Source organism: Balaenoptera physalus, assembly GCF_965194825.1.
Source record: "Balaenoptera physalus genome assembly, chromosome: 3".
Taxonomy (NCBI): domain Eukaryota; kingdom Metazoa; phylum Chordata; class Mammalia; order Artiodactyla; family Balaenopteridae; genus Balaenoptera; species Balaenoptera physalus.
In genome coordinates, this window is record NC_138890.1 from 112,888,330 (window position 1) to 112,903,574 (window position 15,245).

The following is a 15,245-nucleotide window of genomic DNA, read 5'->3' on the forward strand; positions in this document are numbered from 1 at the left end:
TCGTCCTTCCGTATCCGCTGGGTATTGGTTCCAGGACCTCCCCACCCCTACCCCACTGCTGTGGATGCCAGAATCCACAGAGATCAGGTCCCTTATGTAAAATAGCACAGTGTTTGCACATTGCCTACACTTATCTTCCCATGTATTTTAAATCGTCTCTAGGTTACTTCTAATACTTAACAGTGCAAATGCTATGTAATAGATGTAAGTACAATGTAAATGATATGTAAATAGTTGCCCGTAGGAAGCAATTTCAAGTTTGGCTTTTTGGAACGTCCTGGAATTTTTTTTCCAAGTATTTTCTCTCCGTGGTTGGTTGAATCTGTGGATGTGAAACCTACAGATAGAGAGGGTTGACTGTAATTTCAATTGGTTAAATTTCAATAGCTTGCTATATTGTCCTCCCTCATATTTTAAGTTTCCATAATACCAGCTGCTTGTGTTTGCCTATACATACCAGAAGCCTTCTCTCATCTGGGCATTACTCGGTGCTATTCACTGCCTAAAATCTCCTCCCCTTCTCTCCTTGACTAGCTTCTAAGTAGCTTTTTCTAGGAAAGCTTTCTCAGGGCTCCACCTCTCTGTGCTGATAGTGCATTCTTACCTGAAAGCCTTTGCATATTCTGCCGAGAAGCTTGGACTTATCTTCTTGGCAAAAGAGAACTTTTATTCTTTTAAGTAAAAGAATAGCATCGTTAGGTTTGTACTGCAGTGTCTATGTGAATGGCAGTACCCATCCTCTTAAACTATGGACAACAAAGAAAGGAGAATGTAATCTTTTAGAGCTTTGTACCCTATTTAGCATTGCTTTCTCTCTTCCTTTCACTTGGATCATCTGGAAAATTTAAGGCTGCTCATTGTAGAATGACTTCTTCAGTCATTTGAGTAGTGAAGGACCATCCTAAATTCTTACTCTATACCCAGATTTTTACCTAATTCAGAACTGTTATACAAGGAACTTAAAAATCAGGGGGACCTATTTATTTGGGTTGGGTATTTGTGATAAAAAGGAAATGACTGAAGTGGCACCAATTACTCAAGTATTCGATGTTCTCACACTGGTTCAAGGCGAAGTAGAATGCTTCTTCCAATTTCGGCATTCTCCCTCAGGATGAATGAGGATATAGATGACTATGATGTTAATGAACCCTTGTGAGCCAGGATTTACTGTGCTGGGCCACCTCTTTTGTTTATATGGGTTTGCTTTCTGGATGAAGTTGTGAGAAGGTCAAGTTGGAACTCCAGGCATCATCTGAACAAGTAAGATGTGTATCTCAGCAGCCTAATCTCTCACTTGGGCTTAGCCTTTCTTATACTGCCCTTGGCCTAGCCTGTCAGAAATTGGACTGCTTCTGATAGCTTTTGTTATCAGTCAGAATAGTAGGGCACTATTAGCCCAGCTATTTTTTTTCTTAGTTAAAAGAGATAACATTGGGATAACAGTAGAAATTAAAACATTTCTCTAGCCAGGCTGTGTTAAAGCTCATTGTTATCTCTGATTCATCATAGATCCTAAACCACTACCTGAATCCTAAATGTAGTTTGTATGACTTTTCATTTTCTTACCACCAAGAGGACAAAATGGAATATTCTTTAGAAATATTCTCAATACAGAGCCCCTCCTCTGCTTTATATTTTATTATCTTTCAGTATTCAATAATTATAAACAGAATGCTAAGAAATCTTCTTTGCAATTCTATATCAATTTTTGTTATTTTGGGTTCTTTAAAAACGATTCTTTTCCTGCGTTATATTATTTCATTATGCAAAGATAATTCCTGCTTGTTTCTGAAATTTTGTATGGTATTCATGCCTCAGAATGAGGCTTGGTGTCTGTAGCAAATAAAATTAAGAATTAGAGTGTTGCAGAGATCTAGGTTTTTTTTCTCTTCTTAAAAATTTTACATTGTTTATACTATATTACTAGCCCTTATTTGCCATAAATTAGCCAATAAGTTAGCCAGAAATAGAAGCTTAAAAATATCTAATGGATTGTTTCTTCAGATTTTATTAGGAATGCTAAATTATTGAACTCCATAGACTCCAAAATTCTGTTCTGTTTATTTTTTCACCTATATGAAGAGAGAAAATAATAATAATAATTTCCTTACCTTACCTGTTTCTTGAACTTTAATTTGGAGGCAACATAGTGTAGTGGGCAAGAGCAGTCACTTAAGGGCCACACTGCTGGATTTGAATTGTGTTCTACATTATATTTACTTATTCAGTTTTCTTAATTATAAAAAGAAGATAATCATAATAATACTTTAAAGTGGTGCTGAGGTTTAATTGAGTTACTACATGTAAAGTGATTTGAAGGGCCTGGCATGTGGTAAATGCTCAAAGGTGTTATTTTAATGCTTGACTGATTCTTTTCTTTTTTTTTTTTTTTTTGCTATGGGATCTTAGTTCCCTGACCAGGGATTGGACCTGGGCCCTGGCAGTGAAAGCCCTGAGTCCTAACCAGTGGACTGCCAAGGAATTCCCCTCTTTTCTATCTTGTGTAGTTTATTTCTTTAGAGTACAAGTATAAATATATATCCTACGTGCACGTGTGTGCTCCAAGTATCTGTCACCTGGATGGCCCACAATCCTCCTACCTCCTGGGGTTACCTTTTCTAGCAAAATGGCTCCAGCTCTAATCCCTAATATAATAGGTTGTCTCAAGTCCTCTCTAACATCTCTGGGGCTTACTAGGGGGAGGGAGGACAGTATGGTTCTCTTGCTGTAATTTCTTGCTCTCACTAAGTATTACAGCCCTGCTGCTTCTCCTCCTTATGGCTGATACCTTTTCTTTGCCTTAACTTTCCTGTTTCCTTCATATGCATCAAGGAGTTTTCCCAATACAGGGTATTCCTTTTTAAGAGGACTTCTACCTTCCTTCTAAAGCAGAGCAGGACTATTCAATAAAACTTCCCATGATTATGGAAATGATCTCTAATCTCTGCTGTAGAGTAAGTTCTCCACTAGTCACATGTGACTACTGAGCCCTTGAAAAGTGGCTAGAGCAATTGAGGAATATTCAATTAATTTTAAATGTAAAGAGCCACATGTGGTTAATGAGTACCACATTGAACAGCACAGTTTTGGATTATATCTGCTTCAAAGTACAGTCAGATTTTTCTTCCTGTTATACATCTATCAGCTTTAATTTTTTAAATTAGAATGGAAAAATTTTTACTTTTTTTTACATTTAGTTTAGTTGTATGGATGCACCGATACGTCTATACATGGAAGGTTTTAGAAAATTAGTAGGAACAGTGGATTATATCTAAATTAGAAGTCTCAGGATTTTGTCTAGCAACAAATGTGTACATAGGTATGCATTCTTTTCTTAACACAGGAACTAGCTTTATCCTTTCAGGGTATTAATTTTTTTAATATTGGTTTTCAAAAAGTATGAAAGGTTTTAGGAATACTCTGTAAAGCTTGTATCCCATGAGCGTCACATGAACTGCTGTGCTGTTGGAGATGCTGTTGACTGTCTAAAGTGGTCCCACATTGATGAGGCTGGAACCCCCCAAAAAAGGTGCTGTCGACATCCAGAATTGCCCCACCTTGGCTTTGTTGCTCCTGCTGCAACCAGCAACTACTCCTTTGGAGCCAGGGGCAGGAAGCTTCTCTTCTTCCTCCTGCCTTTTGATCTCCTACTAGTGTCTCCTGATAGCAGAACTTAACAGGAAACTGGCTGGCAAGGAGCCTAGGAAATGTAATTTTCAGAATCCAAGCACCAAGTGTAGAATGGAGTGTAGGAGGGGTGGGTTTGGGGCTGAGAGATAATAGGTAACTGACCAGTATACCTTGCTGGAAGCAAATGATGATGAGATGATAAGTAAATGTGTGTGTGTGTGTGTGTATGTATATATGTTTGTATGTGTGTGTATCACAAATGTTTTTTTATTATACGCTCTGTTCTGTGCTTTGATTTTTGTTTCACTTGTTCGACTTCAGTTGTTTTATATTGGTTCATTAAATTTATAATTCTCTATTTGTGGTTGTAGGGTATTTCGTTCTATGAAATGTGCCATAATTTCACCAGCCCCCTACTGATGGACATTTAGATTGTTTCCAGTCTTTTGCAATTACAAATGATGCTTCAATGAAAATTGTTTCATATATAATTTTGCACATGTGACCATATTTATAGAATAAATTCCTAGAAGAAGAATTGCTATCAGATAGTGATAGTTTGTAATTTATAATTTTCAGATATAAACCATATGGCATGTCTTACTCTTGCCAATATACCTTTCATTCATGATTCAATGTTTGGCTGTGCATTTACATAGAGATGCTGAAAACACTAGATCATATGATAGAGACACTGCATAATCACAGACGGGGCCCTCAGATGCAGAGTATGGCAGTGGGAATTGGCCTTGGGATTTACAAGGTTACAGGAGAATACGGCCTTTAGCTGAACTAATGTCGGAAGGAAGGGAGGTGGATGATTAAACAGCAAAAAGCCTAAGGACTAGGGACTACACATTGGGCCTGGAATAATGCAAGAAGGAAAAATAGAATAAAGAGAGAGAGATTGTTTGCACAGATGCCGCTTAAACACCTAAACAAGCCTGAAAAGCCCATGAAACTCAGTACAACAGAAAATGCCTCTTCATAAATAGCAGAAGAATTGTTCCTAAAATGACTGTTGACATTTAGAAGTATTTTCTGGCTATTCCTCAACCCCATCCATCATTAATACACGTTTGCTAAAAAAATTAAACTACATATGTGGATGTGAATATGATTTTAAAATGAAAGTCTTCCTTTAGCTTTTTCCAGAGATAATAGTTGTAAGTTTGGTGTCATTTTTAATATGCATACACCCAAATGCACACGTACATATTCATACATTTCTTTTTAAACAGGAAAGGTTTTATACTATATGTATTTGTTCTCCAACTTTTTGTAATCTCCAGTTTGAAAAACCAATATAGCATGGCTATTTTTCCATATAGATATATCTTATTCATTTTAACGATTACACACTGTTCTGTAGTATTTAAGCACCAAAATTTATTTTACATTCACTATTGGTGAATGTTTTTCAGGTTGTTTCTAATTTTCATTGTTTCTAAAAATGCTGCAGTAAATGTGCCAAAGTTTTCTATAGATCAGGTTCTGTTTTCTTGAGCATCATCTCATGCTTTTTCTAAACAAGTAATATCTAGAGTAGTAATTAGTTTGGAGGCAAAAACTACCATTCACTATGGAAACATATTCCTATGTATAACGACCTCTTCTTTGCAAATACCTAAAACGTTAGTTGTTGTTCATTGAATAACTGTGAGTTTTGTGTTAACTTCAGTATGATGGACCAAAGTTTTAGCTGTTTCTGCCACAGACTTGCAATTTAAAGTGAGAAAGATGAACTTTACTCACGATATAGTAAAGAATGTTTGAGGATGAAAAAGATGATGTATGTGAAACATTTTGAGTTTCTCTTAGGAATAATAAGATGTAATACTGTTTAAAATACAGATGCTTTACCTTTAGACTCCCTCTTGTGAAAGACCATATCAAATATAAACCATATAGTTATTTTCCTAGAGTACCTTATCTCCTGAAATAGCTGATGATTGGTTGTGGAAGTTGTGAAGGTACAGGAAGGAGACTGCTTAGTAGCTGATGTGGTGCAGTGGGACTCATGTTAGACTGTGAGTCTAATCCTACCTCCAGCACAGTCTGGCACTGAGAGCTAGTCATGCTACTTTGACTCTTCATAAGTCATCTCACATTCTCCTTTTAATTATTTCACAGTTGTATTATGTAAAGTCAAGATGAACTGAGATGAAACATAAGGACACTACTTTAAAAAACTTACTGTTTATATGCTTAGGATGATTCCGGGGGTTAGGAAAATTAGTATGTCTGGGGCACATCTGTGAGGTCCATTATTATGCCCTTTCAAGAAGACTAGTGAAAAAATGGTAAGAGAAAGGATTGAGAGAAAGATGAGACACAAGTTTCTGACTAAATTATAACTTTAGCAGGACATCAGAGTTTCATTTCTCATAAGATTCATTAAGTACCATTCCTTATTTTTTCATGAACCAAAAAGATAGAATATTGATCAACTGAAATTATCACATAAAAGGTAGTATACATTAAAAATTTTGTTTTTGAGTGTTACTGCTTAGGAGAATTCAAGCTAGGATCTGGCTTACATTTATATAACATGTTCTGGTTCATAGATCACATTTAGACTTTATAAATTCAAGTTCATTAATTGCTAGAGTTTCACCTTTTAGCTCTTTTTTAAAATGGTTATCACATATATAATTTTCTAATCTTTAGAAAGTTTGTTTGTTTTTTGAGAGCAAATTACTTGTCTATGTCAAGGTTCCCAGTGGTTTATATTTTGTATACATAAGAACTCTAAAAATGTAATCAGTTTCAGTTATTTTAATTGCACTTAAGTTTTGCATCTCTTCCTTAGAGAGGTTTTGATTTTTTTTCTTTTTTTACATTTAGGGCCACTTCTTAAGTTTTTATTTTTAAATGTTTTTGTTTTTTATCCTTTTGGGATAACTTCTTCCATAGTAGGTGATAGAAAGGATTCCTTGAATTTTTTGAAATCTATAATTATAGTTGTTTACTTCCTAGTAGTGTTAAGGGCCTGTGGGCACATTTTATTGATTGGAGTATTGTTAAATATTTTTAATTATTTAAAAAACTACAGGATATACTTATACATAAGGATTGTTTGTTTTCAAAGCTGGATCACCTTAGCTAAAATTATAACTTACATTTACCTTTTCTCTTTGTCCTCCTTCACTGTTTTGTTTTCCTCCACAGCATTTGTCACCTTCTATTTCTAATGTAAATACAATTTCCTTTTTTTGTTTGTTTGCTTGTTTATGGTCTATCTTCCTTACTAAAATATTATCTCCCTGAATGCAAAGATTTTTATCCTTTCTGTTGACTGTGATCCAATGCTTAAAAAAGGCACTGTATGAACACCCACACAGCTTTCCAATTTTTAAATTTAATTTGTAAGAAGCATTTAGTCAGAACTTGTAATTTTGAGAATATTGACCTTGTTTTAAATGTTTATTATAGTGAACTCCAACTCATCTGAAATATAAATAACTGGAAAGTTTATGTCACCATCTTTTAAAAATTCTTATGGAAGTCATATACCTTCTTACTCCAATCCCCTCAAATAAGGAACTTATTAAAAAATTCAATCCTTAGAGTATAATTTAGAGTCTACATATTAAGCCCAATCTCTTGCAAATTTCTGGGTTAGTGGTGATAACTGATTTTCATATTGGTGTTAATAATGGTGATTTTCATGTGCCTTAAGATCCTGAAATATCTTCTGAAATTATGGCACAGTGGGAAGCAAATTCAAGAAAATAATGGTGGCATCTTCTCTCAAACTATCCAGTCAGCAAATCACAATATAAAATGAGTATTTTTAAAACTTGAGTAAAGAATAACATGAAAATCTTATATATTATCATAATATTTTAAATGGAAAAATATTGCTTTATAATATGTGTAAGAAAAGTATTATTAGGAAAGTATTTAATATCTCTTTTATTCATTTTAGATAAGATGGGAAAAAAACATCACATTGGGGGAACCACCAGGATTCTTACATTCTTGGTGGTGGTAAGTATCTTTAATTCCATTTTCACTAGATTGATGATGCATTTCAGTAGGCCTGCACTGTACCTGTTTATGATTTCATGCCTCTCATTTATACTTTTTCATTTTCTACAATTATTTTCTGAAAGGTAGCACTTAGAAGAATAAAAAACAAATAAACTCAAAACCAGCATTAATGTTATTTAACTTAAAGATACTTCTATTAAATCAAGCTGGAATTGTGACCAGTGTGTGGAATCTCCAGCTATAAGTATGATATTATATTAGTCAGCTTTGGCTACCGTAATAAAATACCATAGACTGGGTGGCTTAAACAACAGAAATTTATTTTCACACAGTTCTGGAGGCTAGAAATCCAAGATCAAGCTGCTGAGCATGGTCTGTTTCTGGTGAGAACTCTCTTCCTGGCTTGTAGATGGCTGCCTTCTTACTGTGTCCTCACATGGCAGAGAGAGAGAGAGGGAAAGAGAGAGTGAGCACATAACAGAGAATGAGAGAGAGAGACCAAGCACGTGCTAGCTAACAAACTAGCCTTCTGGTGTCTCTTTTTATAAGGGCACTAATTGCACATGAGGGCCCCACCCATGTGACCTCATCTAAACCCAAGGTTACTGAAGGTAGTGGTGGTGATGGTGGTAAATTTTTAGGAGAGAGAATAGTCCAAAAAAGTTTGAAATAATTCTGTATAGACTCAGAGCTAGAACTGACTAGGAATGTACACAAAGATGGTCAGTCAGTATTAAAGGCCCAGTTGGTATCAGAACTTATAAATTTTATTGTGGTACAAGTATGCCCAGGTATGTGACTTTTCTGCAGCAGTAATTGTTAGTCTAGGTATTCAAATGGGCAAGCTAGGCTTTTCTTTTTCTTTTATTTTTAAAAAACTTCTTCAGTTAGGAGCATTTCCTGTTCAGTACTTTATACATTCATCTCTCAACATCTTATTCAAAAGAAAAAACAAAAGCTCTCTTCTAGTGCTGTACACATGGTTTCCTTGGTCCATTACTTCATGCCATCATCTTTTTAATCTCTCTCCTGAAAACGTGCTTTACTAGAAGTTCCATGGTGAATAGAACCACACTTGGTCAGTTGTGGTTGTGGGTTTCCCTTGTTTGTCTCACATACGTATGGCAGGAACAGGTGCAGTCCTTTGGTTCAGAGTTGTTCCTTTATTTGGAACAACGGTTCACTGCAGTTAAGCACTGTCATTGTGCTGTTTTCCTGGGGTTTAAGACTGACCTCTTGTAACATATAGTGTTATAAAAGTCAGTTTTTCATTTTACATAGTCTGTATTTATGATATCTAGATCTAGACTAGAAACGCTTAATTATTTGCTGAATGTAGTTGAGTTTCCCACTTGTTGACACCCTTATATTTTATATGTTTCCTATTAGGTCTGCAAAGTGGCACAAGAAACCACTTTAGAAGTCTGTCCCTATTGAATTAGTGGGTTAACAAAATGAGGATTTTAAGTTTTTCATTATAGAATTAATTCTATTTCTTGCACCTATTTCTGTTTTACTCCCTTCCTCATGAATTTAACCTGTCCTCGTACTGTAAATGGTTGATAAAAACTCACTGAATACTTTGGCTTTTTGCTTCCATCAGACTTGAGTTTTTTTGGTCTTTGCTATCAGAAGGTATAGCTCTTAAATCTGCTATTGCCCTTCCTTTTTCTATGGCTCTTAGATTCAGGGGAGCTCTTCCTCTGTGGTTTTGGTATTTTAAGAAATTTTTACTTAGAGATATCAAAGAAATTGTAAATAATGAGCATAAATATTTTTAGACCATATTTATTTTAATTTAAATCTAGCACATGCAAAAGGTACATTATTTTCAGTGTTTTTAATGTTCTTCCCTAAAACTATCAATACTAACGTACTTTTTGAGGTGCCTACTTTGTCGATATAAATCAGTGATTCTTAATGATTTTGAAGTCATAGGGTCCTCTGAGAACTGATGAAAGGCTGTGGATCCCCTCTTCCAGGAAACTGCCCAGATCCTAAGCTTTCCTGATCATTGTGTGTAGCCAGCCATGACTGTGGGCCTTAAATCCAGCAGAGGCCTGACTTTTTTTTTCAGCTGTTTCAGAGGTCCCTTTTATTTTATTTTTTTAAATTAAGACTTTATTTATCTTTTAGAGTAGTGTTCAGTAGGTTCACAACAAAATTGAGGGGAAGGTAGAGACTTTCCTTATACCTCCTGCTTCCACACATATATAGCCTCCCCATTATCAACATTCCCCACCAGAGTGGTACATTGTTGTAATTGATGAACCTACTTTAACACACTAAATTACTCAAAGTCCATAATTTGCATTACAGTTCATTTTTGGTGTTGTACATTCTGTGGGTTTGAACAAATGTATAATGACATGTATCCACAATTATAGTAATATACAGAGTATTTTCACTGTCCTAAAAATCTATGCTCTGCCTCTTCATCCCTCCCCACCCACCCTCCACCCCTGGTACTCACTGATCCTTTTATTGTCTCCATAGTTTTGCCTTTTCCAGAATGTCATTTAGTTGAAATCATACAGTATGTGGCCTTTTCAGATTGGATTTTTTCACTAAGTTATATGCATTTAAAGTTTCTCCATGCCTTTCCATGGCTTGATAGCTCTTTTCTTTTAGTGCTGAATAATATTCCATTGTCTGGATGTACCATGGTTTAATTATTCATTCACCTACTGAAGGACATCTTGGTTGCTTCCAAGCTTGGCAATTATAAAAAAAAGCTGTTATAAACATCCATGTGTAGGTTTTTATGTAGTCATACATTTTTAGTTCCTTTGGGTATATACCAAAGAGTGTAATTGCTGGATCATATGCTAAGAATATGTTTAGTTTTGTAAGAAGCTGCCAGACTGTCTTCTAGACTGATTGTACCATTTTTCATTCCCACCAGCAACAAATGAGAGTTTCTGTTGCTCCACATCCTGGCTAGCATTTGTTGCTATCAGTGTTCCAGATTTTGGCAATTCTAATAGGTGTGTAGTGGTATCTCATTGTATTAATTTGCATTTCCCTGATGACATACGACGACGTGGAGCATCTTTTCATATGCTTATTTGTCATCTGTGTATCTTTTTTGGTGAGGTATCTGTTAAGGTCTTTGGCCCATTTTTTAATTGAGTTGTTTTTTTTCTTATTGTTGAGTTTTAAAAGTTCTTTATATATTTTGAATAACAGTCTTTTATCAGATGTGTGTTTTGCATATATTTTCTCCCAGTCTGTGGCTCGTCTTCTCATTATCTTGACATTGCCCTTTGCAGAACAGAAGTTTTTAATTTTAACAAAATCTAGTTTATCAATTATTTCTTTTATGTATTGTGCCTTTAATGTTATACCTAAAAAGTCATTGCCATACTCAAGGTTATCTTGGTTTTCTTGTAAGTTAACTTCTAGGAGTTTTATTGTTTTATACCTTACATCTAGGTCTGTGATCCATTTTGAGTTAATTTTTGTGAAGGATTTCTAGTGTCTAGATTCTTTTTTTTTTTTTTTTGCAGGGGGCGTTGTCTAGTTGTTGCAGTATCATTTGTTGAAATGACTATCTTTGCTCCATTGTATTGCCTTTGTTCCTTTGTCAGAGATCAGTTGACTATATTTATATGGGACTATTTGTGGGCTCTCTTTTCTGTCCCATTGATGTATTATCTGTTCTTTACCAATACCACACTGTCTTGATTACTGTAGCTTTATAATAAGTCTTAAAGTTGGGTAGTATCAGTCTTCCATTTCTGTTCTTCTTTATTATTGTGTTGGCTATTCTGGGTCTTTTTCCTTCATAAACTTTAGAATCAGTTTGTCAATATCCATGAAATAACTTGTTGGGATTTTGATTGGGATTGCATTGAATCTATAGATCAAGTTTGGAAGAACTGACATCTTGACAATATTGAGATGCCTGACCTTTATATCCTTAACTCTTTAGAGCTGGGCTTCATAATCTGTGCCCTAGGTTAGGGATTCAGAACTGCCTTTTTTCAGGTTGTCTTTTTTTTTTTTTTTTTCCTGACTGGGAAAGCTGTTGCTGCTATTGAGGTCCAGATGATTAGGATAACGTGTATTCTTTGAGAACTTACTGCTTGCTCATTTGGTTATACTAAAAGTCCCTGTTGGATGGACCAGTTGCATTTTTATGACTTCTTCTCACTTCTGTCTTTTATAGAATATTTGTAAGTGGAGTTTTCCTGTTGTTTAAGCCTTTCACCAAATATTTACTGTGCAAAATTATGCTGCCTTCAAGGAAATAAGTAGTAGGGGAGATAAACAATTAATAGTATTATAACTGAGGTATGTACTGGTTATAATAGCAATACAGGAGGAATACTTACATCAGCTTGGGAGAGGTAGGAAAGGCTACACAGGGAAAGTGAATCTGAGCTGATTTGAAAGTTGAGTGAGAAAAGGGTATTTTGGGCAAGGAATAGTTAGCATGAAATCTTAAAAGTGATCCTTATGCATTCAAGGAAAGGCAGGTCTCTTGGATCAGTTGAATTGTAGATGCAGTACTATGAAGTGATAGAATATAAGGCTAGAAACAAAGGCAGGGGTCAGACTGTGAAGTCCTGGAGTGCATCAAGGACTTTGGACTAGAACTCAAAGATCTTAAACAAGGTATGTGACATGATTAGCTTTGTGCTTTTAGATACTTGGCATTACCATAGACATGGATTGAAGAGGATTGAGAGCAGAGGCAGAGTCTAGTTTACAGGGCAGTTGTTATTGTCCAGTTGAAAGGTTATTAGGTGATGGACCGCAGATAGTGAACACTGAGTGGAATAGATTGGAGGTGAATGAAGAAGTTGCCAAGTTTTAGATTTGGATGGTGGGATGAACACTGATGCCATTGATTGAGTGAGGGAGTATAGAGAGAGCAACAGGCTTTGGGAAAAAGACCATGATTTAGCTCGGACAGATTAAATTTTGAGATGCCTGTGTCACATTCAGAGAGAGATGCCCTATACAGTCAGAGATCTGGATCTGTAGGTCTGAGACAGGCCCATAATGGTTTGGGAATTATCAGCATAGACTATACTGTAGGGAAGAGTGTTCATGGGTGAAACTGCCAGTGTAACAAGTAAGAGCAGGGCCTGGGGTTGGGACTCTGGGCAAAGTCAACCTTTAAGTGTAGGTGGATAAAGAGGAGCCTCAAAACAAAATACTTAGAGAGGAAGGAGGGTAATCAGGAAAGAATAATGTATGGGAACCAGGAAAGGCATTCAAAGGAGAGATTAAATCTGCAGCAGGTAAAAGTAAAAAACAACAACAACAAGTATTTTCCTGAATCGGGAAGTAAAGTGAACTTTGGTGGTCTTGGGGAGAACAGTTTCAGTGGAGTAGTGAAAGTGAAATTTAGAAGGCTGTTATATTTCATTTTTCCAGCTCCAGGTTTATGGAGAGTAGTTGAAGTGTGTGGTGATGTGTGTAGTAGTTTCAGGATTAACAATGGAACAGGACCTAACATTTTTATTTTTAAAATTGAATAGATTTGAGCATGTGTATAGATTGAGGTGAAAAGAGTAGGAGAGGTTGAAGATGCATGAAAGAGCAATAAACATGCACAAAAATGCAGAATAAACTACAGGAGAGATGAGGGGCAAAGGCCTTGGAGAGAGAGGAGGAGGGGGATTTCTCCTTTTAGTATGGGATAGAGGAAAGTGTGTGATTTTACTTTCTGGAACTGTTTTTCTTGTTTTTGATATGATTTCCCTTATCATTTCTTTTCTTCTTTCCCAGTTTGTACCATGCCCCAGTGCTGTCATATTTCTTAGGCCTCCCTCCTGTGTTCATTGCATTTACCTTGATCAAATCCCTCTTGAAAGCGTATTTCCTCTTAGTATGCTTTAATTAAAAGTTCCCAACTCTCTTCCATGAATTTCAGAAATACAAATGGCAAGAAACTTCTTTCCTCTGAAATTAATGTCCTTTTAGATTTGTGTAATTCAAAAATACACACTTTTTGAAACTTCCTGTTTAAAGTTTTCATGGCAGAAACTGTGACTCATTTTTATTTAATATTATATGTAAAATACCTTTTGAAGTAACTTTGGGCTTATGTATTTATATCCTGTAATTAAATATGTATAACATTGCAGAGAAAATAAACTAATAACTAAGATTATCATGATAATCCAGTTTCTGTCACTTGGCAGTGGAAAGTCAAATCTTGCAGCACGCTAGCACTCTAATGATTTTAGAATCTAACGATGACATCAGGTATAGCTAAGAATAACCAAATACTTATGTGAAAATAATAGCATTGGAATTAGTCAGCACGCTTACTAGAATGGTATAATATTTGTAATTGGCAGACTAGTTCTTACTCATTAGTTCTTGCCTGTAATAGGCATTGCGTAGCTAATTATTTACTTGAATTAAGTTAAACTAAACATCAATATAAGACAATGTAGGCAACAACTAGGATAGAAGAAGAGTATAATCACAGTGATAAGGGAATAAATAGTATTAGCAAGAGAGAAAGCAAAGAACACAGGTGGTCAGGCTATAGGGGAGAAGCGAAATGTGTCTGGGAGAGTAGGAAAGGAATGTGGAATACAGAGGAAGATTTGGTGGGGAGAAGACATTGTACAAAAAAACTGATGGAATCTTCCATTAAATGCAAAGGATTAGAAAGGAAATTGAGGCAAATTTTACTAAATAAGAAGACTTTCTTTCTGGCCATAATAACTCTATGAGACTTTTCTAGAATACTTTTAATACCTTTATACTTATTTTAAAAGTACTTTAGTGTAAATCATCTTTGTATCTGCACAAAAGTCTGTAAAATACATAACAGATATTTTCTCTTTACATAAAAAAACTAAGGAACAAAAGTATTTGCTCAAGATCAAACTCAGAATTGAAGTTTTCTGAATTGTAACCAGTACTCATCTCAGTAACAGATATTATTTCTTAAATAGGGAGCAGAATTTAGTGGCCCACTATTAATAAGACACTAATTACAGCCCCCTCTTGAGCATCATGAGTGGCTAATTCCAGACAGTAGATATAAATGACTCAGAAAAGTTGTCTTTTCTGAGTCCAGTCTGTCTTGAGACATCCATGGATCACTGGCGGCTTGTGTAGGGTGAGGAGGTGGTTGCCCTAGGTTACTCAGGAAATGAGTTGGAGTACAAGGTAGAAGGTAGGGTAACAAAGTGTTTGCTGTCTTATCCAGGACAGGTCTCTATCTACCACACTCTTGGAACAGCTGATGGTGCTCACACTGCCAGAGCTATATAAACCTGCCCATCATCAGAATATAAGGCATCTTTGAAATAAGAATTTTTAATACCACACTCACATTAGAGGCAAAATAATGTAAGATAAAAAGTTCGAGCCCAGCTCTGCCATTTGTGTGGCACTTGTGTGGCCACTTGTGTGCCACTTGTGTGGCCCTTAGGTAAATTATTTAACCTTTCGAAGCCTCAGTTCCCTTATCTATAAAATGGGAAAATAATAGGAGGATTAAATGATGAAAAATGTTTAGTATATGATGCTTGAATTTAGCACATACTTATTAAATGTAAGCTATTTTGATGATACTTTAAAATATGAATTTGTTACTAATCCAGGATTATGTGAGAATTTTATGATAGTGGGGCAAAATTTAA

The 15,245-nt window shown here is 35.5% G+C and overlaps 1 protein-coding gene across 17 annotated transcripts in view; it reads left to right on the forward strand.

The window, feature by feature from the left end:
* Positions 1-15,245, forward strand: part of SSBP2 (single stranded DNA binding protein 2) — a 292,867-nt gene that overhangs the window by 70,828 nt on the left and 206,794 nt on the right. For all 17 annotated transcript variants that reach the window (XM_082458207.1, XM_082458198.1, XM_082458213.1 and 14 more), the window contains one exon: positions 7,562-7,623. In XM_082458207.1, coding sequence (XP_082314333.1) covers positions 7,562-7,623 — 62 coding nt within the window. The remainder of the gene's footprint in view (positions 1-7,561; positions 7,624-15,245) is intronic.